The 15,862-nt window shown below is 47.9% G+C and overlaps 1 protein-coding gene across 2 annotated transcripts in view; it reads right to left on the bottom strand.

Moving 5' to 3' along the window:
- Positions 1–15,862, bottom strand: part of LOC110514490 (cytoplasmic phosphatidylinositol transfer protein 1-like) — a 114,392-nt gene that overhangs the window by 9,724 nt on the left and 88,806 nt on the right. Inside the window, exons 4-6 of one of the 2 annotated variants that reach the window (XM_036972960.1) lie at positions 15,322–15,329; positions 7,271–7,342; positions 3,977–4,075 (exon numbers count right to left, since the gene is read on the bottom strand). In XM_036972960.1, coding sequence (XP_036828855.1) covers positions 3,977–4,075; positions 7,271–7,342; positions 15,322–15,329 — 179 coding nt within the window. The remainder of the gene's footprint in view (positions 1–3,976; positions 4,076–7,270; positions 7,343–15,321; positions 15,330–15,862) is intronic. The other variant, XM_036972961.1, reaches the window with a different exon arrangement.

The raw sequence follows: 15,862 nt of genomic DNA, 5'->3' as shown, positions 1-15,862 counted from the left end.
AGGTTAGGAGAATTAATGGAGCAGGATACATTAATTAACCTAGCAGGTTAGGAGAACTTACGGAGCAGGATAGGACAATTAACCTAGCAGGTTAGGAGAACTTACGGAGCAGGATAGGACAATTAACCTAGCAGGTTAGCAGAACTTACGGAGCAGGATACATTAATTAACCTAGCAGGTTAGGAGAACTTACGGAGCAGGATAGGACAATTAACCTAGCAGGTTAGGAGAACTTACGGAGGAGGATAGGACAATTAACCTAGCAGGTTAGGAGAATTTACGGAGCAGGATAGGACAATTAACCTAGCAGGTTAGGAGAACTTACGGAGGAGGATAGGACAATTAACCTAGCAGGTTAGGAGAATTTACGGAGCAGGATACATTTATTAACCTAGCAGGTTAGGAGAACTTACGGAGCAGGATAGGACAATTAACCTAGCAGGTTAGGAGAACTTACGGAGCAGGATAGGACAATTAACCTAGCAGGTTAGGAGAACTTACGGAGCAGGATAGGATAATAACCTAGCGGGTTAGGAGCATTAGGTTAAGGTTAGGACAATGGTTAGGCTTAGGGTTAGTTGAAATGCTACAATTCTCCCCCAAACCACCAACAAATTTACATTTTGACGATTTATGTGTCACTTTCGGCTTTAGAAGCTTCTGATAGGTTAATTGACATAATTTGAGTCAATTGGAGGTGTGCCTGTGGATGTATTGAAAGGCCTACCTTCAAAATCAGTGCCTCTTTGCTTGACATCATGGGAAAATCTAAAGAAATCAACCAAGAACTCAGAAAAAAGTTGTAGACCCCCACAAGTCTGGTTCATCCTTGGGAGCAATTTCCAAACACCTGACGGTACCACGTTCATCTGTACAAACAATAGTACGCAAGTATAAACACCATGGGACCACGCAGCCGTCATACCGCTCAGGAAGGAGGTTAGGAGAACTTACGGAGGAGGATAGGATAATTAACCTAGCAGGTTAGGAGAACTTACGGAGGAGGATAGGACAAGAGATTAACGTACTTTGGTGCCAAAAGTGCAAATCAATCCCAGAACAGCAGCAAAGGACCTTGTGAAGATGCTGGAGGACACAGGTACAAAAGTAGCTATATCCACAGTATAACGAGTCCTATATCGACATAACCTGAACGGCAGCTCAGCAAGAAAGAAGCAACTGCTCCAAAACCGCCATAAAAAAGCCAGACTACGGTTTGCAACTGAACATGGGGACAAAGATTGTACTTTTTGGAGAAATGTCCTCTGGTCTGATGAAACAACAATAGAAGAACACCATCCCAACCGTGAAGCATGGGGGTGGCAGCATCATGTTGTTGGGGGTGCATTGCTGCAGGAGGGACTGATGCACTTCACAAAATAGATGTCATCTTGAGAAAGGAAAATTATGTGGATATATTGAAGCAACATCTCAAGATATCAGTCAAGAAGTTAAAGCTTGGTCGCAAATGGGTCTTCCAAATGTACAATGACCCCAAGTATACTTCCAAAGTTGTGGCAAAATGGCTTAAGGACAACAAAGGTATTGGAGTGGCCACCACAAAGCCCTGAACTCAATCCTATATAAGATTTGTGAGCAGAACTGAAAAAGCGTGTGCGGGAAAGAAGGCCTATAAACCTGACTCAGTTACACCACCTCTGCCAGGAGGAATGGGCCAAAATTCACCATTCACCATAACTTATTGTGGGAAGCTTGTGGAAGGCTACCTGAAACGTTTGACCCAAGTTAAACAATTTAAAGGCAATGTTACGAAATACTAATGGAGTGTATGTAAACTTCTGACCCACTGGGAATGTGATGAAATAAATAAATCACTCTACTATTATTCTGACATTTCACATTCTTAAAATCAAATGATGATCCTATCTGACGTAAGACAGGGAATTTTTACTAGGATTAAATGTCATTGTGAAAAACTGAGTTTAAATGTATTTGGCTAAGGTGTATGTAAGCTTCCGACTTCAACTGTATATCATTGTTCTGGTATAATGTGAATTTGGGTTGCAAAATTCCAGCAACTTTCCCAAAATTCCCAGGTTTCTGTAAATCCTGGTTGGAATATTCCAATTTATTTGTTTATTCCCTCCTGATTCCAGGAATATTCCAACCAGGATTTCTGGAAAATTTGGGGAAATTTACCAGAATTTTGCAGCCCTAGCTTAATGTAATAGTATGACCATTTGTCTCTTTGTACTTACATTTGAACTATGACAGGTGAAACGTTACTGCAGTTGGCAACATATAAGACTAAGTCTATGCTCTCCTGAACACAGCAGGTATCAGGGATCTAAAACTGGCTCAGATCAAATCAAATATACTTAAATAGGCTGGTTGACATTGTATTGTATTCCAGGAAAAAGCATCTGATGGCTAGGGCATCAATCCCCGTCCTCTGGTCAAACATAAAAGACAGATCCATTGCTGTCCCCCTGACTCTAATAACAGACATGGTATTAGAGCCCCCCCCCCCACACACACACACACGTATGGCGAGGCAGATAGCCAGTTGGTGATCAGAGGAGTGAGAAGCTTTAAGAGGCTGTTTGAGGAAGATAACGCCGTGTATTCCTCCATTCCTCCACCCCCTTCCCTCCATCCACCCCTACATCAACCCTCCCTGAGGCTTGTGAAGAGAAAAGAATGGAACGTGAAGGAGAGCAGGGACACAGCAGTGAACATGGTTAATGGCAGCCAAGACCAGCTAGAGGTCTCTCTCTCTGATGAAACTAGCAGCTAGCTGACCCTCAGGGCTGAGAGGGGAGATATGACCAGCTAGAGGTCTCTCTCTCTGATGAAACTAGCAGCTAGCTGACCCTCGGGGCTGAGAGGGGAGATATGACCATAGAGGTCTCTCTATCTGATGAAACTAGCAGCTAGCTGACCCTCAGGGCTGAGAGGGGAGATATGACCATAGAGGTCTCTCTCTCTGATGAAACTAGCAGCTAGCTGACCCTCAGGGCTGAGAGGGGAGATATGACCAGCTAGAGGTCTCTCTCTCTGATTAAACTAGCGGCTAGCTGACCCTCGGGCTGAGAGGGGAGATATGACCAGTTTGAGGTCTCTCTCTCTGATGAAACTAGCAGCTAGCTGACCCTCGGGCTGAGAGGGGAGATATGACCAGCTAGAGGTCTCTCTCTCTGATTAAACTAGCAGCTAGCTGACCCTCAGGGCTGAGAGGGGAGATATGACCAGCTAGAGGTCTCTCTCTCTGATGAAACTAGCAGCTAGCTGACCCTCGGGCTGAGAGGGGAGATATGACCAGCTAGAGGTCTCTCTCTCTGATTAAACTAGCAGCTAGCTGACCCTCAGGGCTGAGAGGGGAGATATGACCAGCTTGAGGTCTCTCTCTCTGATGAAACTAGCAGCTAGCTGACCATCAGGGCTGAGAGGAGAAATGAGCAAATGAGATATGAGAGAAATGGGGATTTGTAAACACTCTTAGAAAAAAGGGTTCCATAAGGGTTTTCGGCTGTCCCCATAGGAGAACCCTTTTTGGTTCCAGGTAGAAGGGTTCAACCTAGAACCAAAGTAGTTCTACCTGGAACCAAAAAAGGGTTCTTCAAAGGGTTCTCCTATGGGGTCAGCCAAAGAAACCTTTTAGGTTCTAGATAGTGCAGTTTTTCTAAGACTATATTCTCTTAGATATTTTGTTATCAGACTCTTACACTTTTTCTGACTTTGTGAAACAACCAGGTTGCTAGCACCCAGAGCTCACCCCCCCCCACTCCTCCCAAAAAGTACACTTCCACACTTTCTAACATGGGTTTAACAATGGTAGAAACTCACGCCAGCCAATGCTTACACCAATTATATGGTTTTATATCCATGCCGGTGAGTGTACAAGTACACACTTGTACTGGAAAACGATGGAGAATTGTGACTGTCGAAGTCCACTGCTGCTGAAACAGTGACTTGGGATTCCTAACCCTTGACTTCTAACCTTTGACCTCCTCACCTCAGACTCCTTGTAGTAGCGCTCTGGGATCTCGTCGTAGGCGATATCCACTAAGCACACCTCTATCTCCTCCTCCCCTTTGGGCTCGCTGTCAAAGATCTGAGGGATAGAGAAAAAGAGATGGGCATGTCATTTTAGAGAGAGAGAGAGAAAGAGAGAGAACATAATCAACTGTTCTCCATGATGAGGACGTTGTATTTCAGCAACACCTTATCTATGTAGATGTATATCAGTGATCTTAGGAGTGAGGCTCAATCAACGGTCATTCCCACAGCAGCCACTAGGTGGAGCGCTGATGTTTGGGTAAGTTGAGCGAGCGAGCATTTCATGATACTGATCATTTCATGATACTGATCGGCCAGAGCTGCCAATCATATAGAGAATCACATTGTTTGAAGGAGGAAAGCGAGGCTTTTAACGGTTATGAATGCTTTACTCCTTTCCCCATTAAAGCCATTAGACCTCGTCAGGTGACAGGTGCTTTCGCCCGGAGGATACATTTAGCTCATTTAGCAGGGAGAAAGAAACAGGAGAGACAGAGACAGAGCTGGTGCAGTAATAACCTCCTTGAAATAGTTGAATAATCCAGACAAAAATCCATCCATTACTGACATCAATGTATATTCATCTACCAACCTTTGCATGATAAGTAGACTGAGAGGATGAAAAACTGAACTGAATAATGATGTCTTTGAGAGTAGAGGAAGTAAGCCTTGGGAAATTGAGGCATTGATGGGATGAATTTAAAATTCAGCAAATACATACTTTAGTCTCAGGAATGAAGTCAGGGTCGTGTTCGTTTTGCACCAAACACAAGAAAATCAGCTGAAACAGGGAGGGATTACCTGGAAATGTCCAATAAGAAACGTTTCTTTTGTCTATAGCAAAACGTTTTGAAATGGTTTCCGTTATGTCCTAATGAACACGACCCAGGACAGACAAGATCAGTTTTATGATATGACATCATGTAAATGTTGTGGAATGGTAATGTGAATGTGTCCCCCACCAGGAAATGAGGATCAGTGGTGAGAGGAACAAGAAGCAACAGTCCTTGTTTAAAGGACTGGATCAGACATGCAGACAGATACACACAATATCTCCCTATATCTTATTTCCTTTCTATCTTACTCCCCCTTCTCTCAACTCTGGTTGTCTGGATATCAGTCCTTCATACTGTAGGGAATTTAAATATGTAGCCAAGGAGCTGTAGGCAATCATCCCTTTCTCCCTGACATACCAACTCTCACAAAGAGAAGGTGCAGCAGGCGAACGTGGCTGAAAACAACTGTTGTCTACATCTCAAATGGCACCCTATTGCCTATGCAGTGCATGGCTCTGGTCAAAAGTAGTGCACTACATAGGGAATAGATTGTCATTTGAGATGCAGATATGTGACAGAGTAAGACCTTGGTGTACCAAGGATGTCCTTGACATGTCCTTCAAACCAGAAGAAGGGGGATGAGTTATGAGTAAACCCATTGTGTAACATGAAGCAATGGGCATCTGATAGCAAACCCAACCAAGATAATGCATTATTGAAACTCTCCTAACAAAGAGGTATTCGATATAAACTCTCCTAACACAGAGGTATTCGATATAAACTCTCCTATCACAGAGGTATACGATATAAACTCTCCTATCACAGAGGTATACGATATAAACTCTCCTATCACAGAGGTATACGATATAGACTCTCCTATCACAGAGGTATACGATATAAACTCTCCTATCACAGAGGTATACGATATAGACTCTCCTATCACAGAGGTATACGATATAGACTCTCCTATCACAGAGGTATACGATATAAACTCTCCTATCACAGAGGTATACGATATAGACTCTCCTATCACAGAGGTATACGATATAAACTCTCCTATCACAGAGGTATACGATATAAACTCTCCTATCACAGAGGTATACGATATAAACTCTCCTATCACACAGCCTTTACCCCACAGTTATCCACATTTTATTTAACTAGGCAAGTCAGTTAAGAACAAATTCTTATTTACAATGACAGCCTAGGAACAGTGGGTTAACTACCTTGTTTAGGGGCAGAATGACAGATTTTTACCTTGTCAGCTCAGGGATTTGATCTAGCAACCTTTCGGTTACTGGCCCAATGCTCTAACCACTAGGCTACCTGCCACCCCAACGGATTAACCCATATCCAACTTGATTTGATATGCTCCACATTGAAAGGCTGGAGAAAGAACCACTTCCACTTGACTCGGAGGCCTAATAAAGCCTCTCAGAGTTGGAGTGCTGATCTAGGACCAGTTTTGACTTGAACAAGGGGAACCTGATCCTAGATCAGCACTCCTAATAAAGATGCTTTATGAATATGGGCCCTGAAGCCCACAGACTGAATGGTAATCTCACTGATTTTAGTGAGGGAGAGCCTAGCCAATGAAATAAACGTGCATTCTGATGAGTTGGTTGGGGCATCGTGAATATATTAGACCCGTGTTCTTATTCATCCCAGCATCCCCCTGTTCTGACTCCATCCACTCGTTTAGAAGTGAGAGAAAAAGATGGGACTGAATGTTGTATGTGGCATTCAAGTGCACACACCATGACCACTCACAGACACACACCATGACCACTCACAGACACACACCATGATCACTCACAGACACACACCATGACCACTCACAGACACACACCATGACCACTCACAGTCACACACCATGACCACTCACAGACACACACCATGACCACTCACAGACACACACCATGACCACTCACAGACACACACCATGACCATGCACAGACACACACCATGACCATGCACAGACACACACCATGACCACTCACAGACACACACCATGACCACTCACAGACACACACCATGACCACTCACAGACACACCATGACCACTCACAGACACACACCATGACCACTCACAGACACACACCATGCCCACTCACAGTCACACACCATGACCACTCACAGACACACACCATGACCATGCACAGACACACACCATGACCACTCACAGACACACACCATGACCACTCACAGACACACACCATGACCACTCACAGACACACACCATGACCACTCACAGACACACACCATGCCCACTCACAGTCACACACCATGACCACTCACAGACACACACCATGACCATGCACAGACACACACCATGACCATGCACAGACACACACCATGACCATGCACAGACACACACCATGACCATGCACAGACACACACCATGACCATGCACAGACACACACCATGACCATGCACAGACACACACCATGACCATGCACAGACAACCATACTGACATTGTCATTGCTGCCTTTGTTGTCCTCATACTTGGTCTCTATGTGAATGGAGAACTTTGGCAGAAAGGAACACTAGAGAAGAGGAGAGAACAGCAGGAGATTACACACAGAATATAGACACATTAAGACAATATTTTGACTTGTTATGTCTGAGTCCCAAATAGTACCCTATTGCCTATGTAGTGCACTATTGTTGACCAGGACGCACTATGTTGGCCCCATAGTGGGCCTTGGTCAAAACACTACATAGGCTATTGCCCATTTGGGACATAACCTAAATGTAGAGTGGTTAAATCCGAATCATCTCCAACAAGGTGTGGAGCACTGGGGAAACTGATCTCCATGGGAGATGGGATAGAATCTTTCTACCACTATCCATACAAGCTCAGGAAAGACAGAGGGAATATATTCCTGGGTCTTTGTGGTCAGCCTGCAGGGTGAGGTGTTTTATGGGCAGTGTGTGTGTGTGTGTGTGTGTGCACGTGTACGCATGTGTGTGTGTCATGCTGAGTGTGATTGCGTGTGTTTTATTGCCCCTGTCTTCAGTAATAATGATTATATTATATCGCCCTGTGGATTTACTGGCTCCTCGTCCACACCCTGAACCTCCCCCCAATCCCCCCACGGCTAGTCAACTATCACTCATACCTTCCTCCCAGTCCCCCCATGGCTAGTCAACTATCACTTATACTTTCCTTCCCGTCCCCCAATGGCTAGTCAACTATCACTCATACCTTCCTCCCCGTCCCCCATGGCTAGTCAACTATCACTCATACCTTCCTCCCTGTCCCCCCATGGCTAGTCAACTATCACTCATAACTTCCTCCCCGTCCCCCATGGCTAGTCAACTATCACTCATACCCTCCTCCTCGTCCCCCATGGCTAGTCAACTATCACTTATACTTTCCTTCCCGTCCCCCCATGGCTAGTCAACTATCACTCATACCTTCCTCCCTGTCCCCCCATGGCTAGTCAACTATCACTCATACCTTCCTCCCCATCCCCCCCATGGCTAGTCAACTATCACTCATACCTTCCTCCCTGTCCCCCATGGCTAGTCAACTATCACTCATACCTTCCTCCCCGTCCCCCCCATGGCTAGTCAACTATCACTCATACCTTCCTCCCCGTCCCCCCATGGCTAGTCAACTATCACTCATACCTTCCTCCCCGTCCCCCCATGGCTAGTCAACTATCACTCATACCTTCCTCCCTGTCCCCCCATGGCTAGTCAACTATCACTCATACCTTCCTCCCTGTCCCCCCATGGCTAGTCAATTATCACTCATACCTTCCTCCCCATCCCCCATGGCTAGTCAACTATCACTCATACCTTCCTCCCCGTCCCCCCATGGCTAGTCAACTATCACTCATACCTTCCTCCCCGTCCCCCATGGCTAGTCAACTATCACTCATACCTTCCTCCCTGTCCCCCATGGCTAGTCAACTATCACTCATACCTTCCTCCCCGTCCCCCATGGCTAGTCAACTATCACTCATATCTTCCTTCCCGTCCCCCCATGGCTAGTCAACTATCACTCATATCTTCCTTCCCGTCCCCCCATGGCTAGTCAACTATCACTCATACCTTCCTCCCTGTCCCCCCATGGCTAGTCAACTATCACTCATACCTTCCTCCCCGTCCCCCATGGCTAGTCAACTATCACTCATACCTTCCTCCTCGTCCCCCATGGCTAGTCAACTGTCACTTATACTTTCCTTCCCGTCCCCCCATGGCTAGTCAACTATCACTCATACCTTCCTCCCAGTCCCCCCATGGCTAGTCAACTATCACTCATACCTTCCTCCCCGTCCCCCGATGGCTAGTCAACTATCACTCGTACCTTCCTCCCTGTCCCCCCATGGCTAGTCAACTATCACTCATACCTTCCTCCCCGTCCCCCATGGCTAGTCAACTATCACTCATATCTTCCTTCCCGTCCCCCCATGGCTAGTCAACTATCACTCATATCTTCCTTCCCGTCCCCCCATGGCTAGTCAACTATCACTCATACCTTCCTCCCCGTCCCCCCATGGCTAGTCAACTATCACTCATACCTTCCTCCCCGTCCCCCCATGGCTAGTCAACTATCACTCATAACTTCCTCCCCATCCCTCCATGGCTAGTCAACTATCACTCATACCTTCCTCCCTGTCCCCCCATGGCTAGTCAACTATCACTCATACCTTCCTCCCTGTCCCCCCATGGCTAGTCAACTATCACTCACACCTTCCTCCCGTCCCCCCCATGGCTAGTCAAATATCACTCATACCTTCCTCCCCGTCCCCCCCATGGCTAGTCAACTATCACTCATACCTTCCTCACCATCCCCCCCATGACTAGTCAACTATCACTCATACCTTCCTCCCTGTCCCCCCATGGCTAGTCAATTATCACTCATACCTTCCTCCCCGTCCCCCATGGCTAGTCAACTATCACTCATACCTTCCTCCCCGTCCCCCCATGGCTAGTCAACTATCACTCATACCTTCCTCCCCGTCCCCCCATGGCTAGTCAACTATCACTCATACCTTCCTCCCCACCCCCCCCTGGCTAGTCAACTATCACTCATACCTTCCTCCCCATCCCCCCATGGCTAGTCAACTATCACTCATACCTTCCTTCCCGTCCCCCCATGGCTAGTCAACTATCACTCATATCTTCCTTCCCGTCCCCCCATGGCTAGTCAACTATCACTCATACCTTCCTCCCTGTCCCCCCATGGCTAGTCAACTATCACTCATACCTTCCTCCCCGTCCCCCATGGCTAGTCAACTATCACTCATACCTTCCTCTTCGTCCCCCATGGCTAGTCAACTGTCACTTATACTTTCCTTCCCGTCCCCCCATGGCTAGTCAACTATCACTCATACCTTCCTCCCAGTCCCCCCATGGCTAGTCAACTATCACTCATACCTTCCTCCCCGTCCCCCGATGGCTAGTCAACTATCACTCGTACCTTCCTCCCTGTCCCCCCATGGCTAGTCAACTATCACTCATACCTTCCTCCCCGTCCCCCATGGCTAGTCAACTATCACTCATATCTTCCTTCCCGTCCCCCCATGGCTAGTCAACTATCACTCATATCTTCCTTCCCGTCCCCCCATGGCTAGTCAACTATCACTCATACCTTCCTCCCTGTCCCCCCATGGCTAGTCAACTAGTGATTGCGTGTGTTTTATTGCCCCTGTCTTCAGTAATAATGATTATATTATATCGCCCTGTGGATTTACTGGCTCCTCGTCCACACCCTGAACGTCCCCCCAATCCCCCCACGGCTAGTCAACTATCACTCATACCTTCCTCCCAGTCCCCCCATGGCTAGTCAACTATCACTTATACTTTCCTTCCCGTCCCCCAATGGCTAGTCAACTATCACTCATACCTTCCTCCCCGTCCCCCATGGCTAGTCAACTATCACTCATACCTTCCTCCCTGTCCCCCCATGGCTAGTCAACTATCACTCATAACTTCCTCCCCGTCCCCCATGGCTAGTCAACTATCACTCATACCCTCCTCCTCGTCCCCCATGGCTAGTCAACTATCACTTATACTTTCCTTCCCGTCCCCCCATGGCTAGTCAACTATCACTCATACCTTCCTCCCTGTCCCCCCATGGCTAGTCAACTATCACTCATACCTTCCTCCCCATCCCCCCCATGGCTAGTCAACTATCACTCATACCTTCCTCCCTGTCCCCCATGGCTAGTCAACTATCACTCATACCTTCCTCCCCGTCCCCCCCATGGCTAGTCAACTATCACTCATACCTTCCTCCCCGTCCCCCCATGGCTAGTCAACTATCACTCATACCTTCCTCCCCGTCCCCCCATGGCTAGTCAACTATCACTCATACCTTCCTCCCTGTCCCCCCATGGCTAGTCAACTATCACTCATACCTTCCTCCCTGTCCCCCCATGGCTAGTCAATTATCACTCATACCTTCCTCCCCATCCCCCATGGCTAGTCAACTATCACTCATACCTTCCTCCCCGTCCCCCCATGGCTAGTCAACTATCACTCATACCTTCCTCCCTGTCCCCCATGGCTAGTCAACTATCACTCATACCTTCCTCCCTGTCCCCCATGGCTAGTCAACTATCACTCATACCTTCCTCCCCGTCCCCCATGGCTAGTCAACTATCACTCATATCTTCCTTCCCGTCCCCCCATGGCTAGTCAACTATCACTCATATCTTCCTTCCCGTCCCCCCATGGCTAGTCAACTATCACTCATACCTTCCTCCCTGTCCCCCCATGGCTAGTCAACTATCACTCATACCTTCCTCCCCGTCCCCCATGGCTAGTCAACTATCACTCATACCTTCCTCCTCGTCCCCCATGGCTAGTCAACTGTCACTTATACTTTCCTTCCCGTCCCCCCATGGCTAGTCAACTATCACTCATACCTTCCTCCCAGTCCCCCCATGGCTAGTCAACTATCACTCATACCTTCCTCCCCGTCCCCCGATGGCTAGTCAACTATCACTCGTACCTTCCTCCCTGTCCCCCCATGGCTAGTCAACTATCACTCATACCTTCCTCCCCGTCCCCCATGGCTAGTCAACTATCACTCATATCTTCCTTCCCGTCCCCCCATGGCTAGTCAACTATCACTCATATCTTCCTTCCCGTCCCCCCATGGCTAGTCAACTATCACTCATACCTTCCTCCCCGTCCCCCCATGGCTAGTCAACTATCACTCATACCTTCCTCCCCGTCCCCCCATGGCTAGTCAACTATCACTCATAACTTCCTCCCCATCCCTCCATGGCTAGTCAACTATCACTCATACCTTCCTCCCTGTCCCCCCATGGCTAGTCAACTATCACTCATACCTTCCTCCCCGTCCCCCATGGCTAGTCAACTATCACTCATACCTTCCTCCTCGTCCCCCATGGCTAGTCAACTGTCACTTATACTTTCCTTCCCGTCCCCCCATGGCTAGTCAACTATCACTCATACCTTCCTCCCAGTCCCCCCATGGCTAGTCAACTATCACTCATACCTTCCTCCCCGTCCCCCGATGGCTAGTCAACTATCACTCGTACCTTCCTCCCTGTCCCCCCATGGCTAGTCAACTATCACTCATACCTTCCTCCCCGTCCCCCATGGCTAGTCAACTATCACTCATATCTTCCTTCCCGTCCCCCCATGGCTAGTCAACTATCACTCATATCTTCCTTCCCGTCCCCCCATGGCTAGTCAACTATCACTCATACCTTCCTCCCCGTCCCCCCATGGCTAGTCAACTATCACTCATACCTTCCTCCCCGTCCCCCCATGGCTAGTCAACTATCACTCATAACTTCCTCCCCATCCCCCCATGGCTAGTCAACTATCACTCATACCTTCCTCCCTGTCCCCCCATGGCTAGTCAACTATCACTCATACCTTCCTCCCTGTCCCCCCATGGCTAGTCAACTATCACTCACACCTTCCTCCCGTCCCCCCCATGGCTAGTCAAATATCACTCATACCTTCCTCCCCGCCCCCCCCCCATGGCTAGTCAACTATCACTCATACCTTCCTCACCATCCCCCCCATGACTAGTCAACTATCACTCATACCTTCCTCCCTGTCCCCCCATGGCTAGTCAATTATCACTCATACCTTCCTCCCCGTCCCCCATGGCTAGTCAACTATCACTCATACCTTCCTCCCCGTCCCCCCATGGCTAGTCAACTATCACTCATACCTTCCTCCCCGTCCCCCCATGGCTAGTCAACTATCACTCATACCTTCCTCCCCACCCCCCCCTGGCTAGTCAACTATCACTCATACCTTCCTCCCCATCCCCCCATGACTAGTCAACTATCACTCATACCTCCTCCCTGTCCCCCCATGGCTAGTCAACTATCACTCATACCTTCCTCCCCATCCCCCCATGGCTAGTCAACTATCACTCATACCTTCCTCTCCGTCCCCCCATGGCTAGTCAACTATCACTCATACCTTCCTCCCCTTCCCCCATGGCTAGTCAACTATCACTCATACCTTCCTCCCCATCCCCCATGGCTAGTCAACTATCACTTATACTTTCCTTCCCGTCCCCCCATGGCTAGTCAACTATCACTCATACCTTCTTCCCTGTCCCCCCATGGCTAGTCAACTATCACTCATACCTTCCTCCCCGTCCCCCATGGCTAGTCAACTATCACTCATATCTTCCTTCCCGTCCCCCCATGGCTAGTCAACTATCACTCATATCTTCCTTCCCGTCCCCCCATGGCTAGTCAACTATCACTCATACCTTCCTCCCCGTCCCCCCATGGCTAGTCAACTATCACTCATACCTTCCTCCCCGTCCCCCCATGGCTAGTCAACTATCACTCATACCTTCCTCCCCATCCCCCCATGGCTAGTCAACTATCACTCATACCTTCCTCCCTGTCCCCCCATGGCTAGTCAACTATCACTCATACCTTCCTCCCTGTCCCCCCATGGCTAGTCAACTATCACTCACACCTTCCTCCCCGTCCCCCCCATGGCTAGTCAAATATCCCTCATACCTTCCTCCCCGTCCCCCCCATGGCTAGTCAACTATCACTCATACCTTCCTCCCCATCCCCCCCATGACTAGTCAACTATCACTCATACCTTCCTCCCTGTCCCCCCATGGCTAGTCAACTATCACTTATACCTTCCTCCCCATCCCCCCATGGCTAGTCAACTATCACTCACACTGCTCTCACCATAGGCTTTGATTAGATTAACTCTTTAACACCGCAATTACAACAAAGCTCAATAGATCTCCAGTTACATAACGGTATGAGTGAGTGAGTGTGTTTCTGTATGTGTGTGTGTTCATATGTCTCTTTAGAATAGAGAGAATGGGAAGGAATGAATATGTCCACAGCGCAGCAGCATGGGGTGGGGCCCAGGCTATAGGCTTGCTGCAGGAGGTTGTGTGTGTGTGTGTGCTTATCTAGAGAGAGGGTGTGTCCTTATCTTCATCTGAACCAACATTATCTTCAGCACATCCATCCCTTTTGTTTCTTTAAATAACATCTCCTGTCCTACAAAACTACACAGCAGGAGACGCACACAACCAAGAACCCCATGTTGAACATGTTCACTGTAGTCAACTCCTGTTAACGAGCACGTGTTCCATCTCTTCCATTCATTTAGCCTCATTAAAGTGCGCACACACACACACACACACACACACACACACACACACACACACACACACACACACACACACACACACACACACACACACACACACACACACACACCAGGTTCAGTGCATTGTGTAACCGAGCAGCTCTCCTTTAATAATTTCAGTAAAAGCCCATACATGAATGAGGCTGTGTCCCAAATACCATCCTGTTCCCTATGTAAAGCCCATAGGACTCTGGTCAAAAGAAGTGCAGTATATAGGGGAAAGGGTGCCATTTAGGACGCAGACTGAGGTGGTTGAAAATAAATCCTCAATGGCTAAATATAGAACCAGAACAATAGATGAAGCTGTCTGTAAAACTCATTGAAAAATTATAGGCGAATTAAAGTCCCTTTAATGACATTCAAAGCCTAATCAAATTGAGCTTGTGCTTTACATAAGAGTCTAAGCTATTAAGTGAACATATGGAATTGTTTTAAGATGGTCATACCAAGGATAATTTAGCTATTATATTTGGGATTTAAGGACCCACACAGCATTACTGTAGCGTTGTATTGCTGCTCTGTACATCTCTGGGGGAACCATTCACTGATTCAAAACAGAGATGGAATTCTACAGGAATACAACATGTCATACTCTTCTGTCTGTCATCAGAGCACAGCTCACCTAACCCTTGACTTCTGGCAGACTGCTCTGCATGTCTACTAGTTTATTTAACTAGACAAGTCAGTTAAGAACAAATTCTTATTTACAATGACTGTCTACCCCGCCCCAGCCTCGGACGCCGCTGGGCCAATTGTGCACTGCCCTATAGGACTCCCCATCACGGCCGGTTGTGAAATGGCCGGTTGTGACACAGTGTGTGTGTGTGTGTGTGTGTGTGCGCGTGCGTGCGTGTGTAAGGAACATCAGTGGTATACTCACAGTGTACTCTGCGTCACAGCAGGTGAAGAATCCAGGACCAGAGAGAGATGGAGAGAGAGAGTGAAAGAGGGGAGGGAGTTAAACAAGAGGAGAGAGAGAGAGAGACAACGAGAGAAACAGAGAGAGAGAGAGAAAGATGGGAGGGTGGGGGAGAGCGAGAAAGAGAGGGAGAGGGAGAGAGAGAGACAGAGAGAGAGAGCGAGAGAGAGCGCGAGAGAGAGAAAGATGGGAGGGAGGGGGAGAGAGAGAAAGAGAGGGAGTGAAAGAGGGGAGGGAGTTTAACAAGAGGAGATGGAGAGAGAGAAAAAGAGAGAGAGAGAGGGAGAGAGGGAGTGAAAGAGGGGACAAGAGAAGAGAGGGAGAGAGAGCATCATGTGTTAAGAGGACACCTGAGAAGGACAACAAGGAGCAGCAGGAGCTTGTTTTATTTTAGAGCGCTATAATAATATGATCCTCTCATCATGTTATCATCCATCACTCCCTCCATCCCTCCCAACAAGCTATTGGGATTCTTCTCTCTGAGGAAAGAAATATCGTGTGT

Source organism: Oncorhynchus mykiss, unplaced genomic scaffold (genome assembly GCF_013265735.2).
Source record: "Oncorhynchus mykiss isolate Arlee unplaced genomic scaffold, USDA_OmykA_1.1 un_scaffold_215, whole genome shotgun sequence".
Classification (NCBI taxonomy): domain Eukaryota; kingdom Metazoa; phylum Chordata; class Actinopteri; order Salmoniformes; family Salmonidae; genus Oncorhynchus; species Oncorhynchus mykiss.
This window is presented reverse-complemented; position numbering and strand designations above follow the sequence as displayed.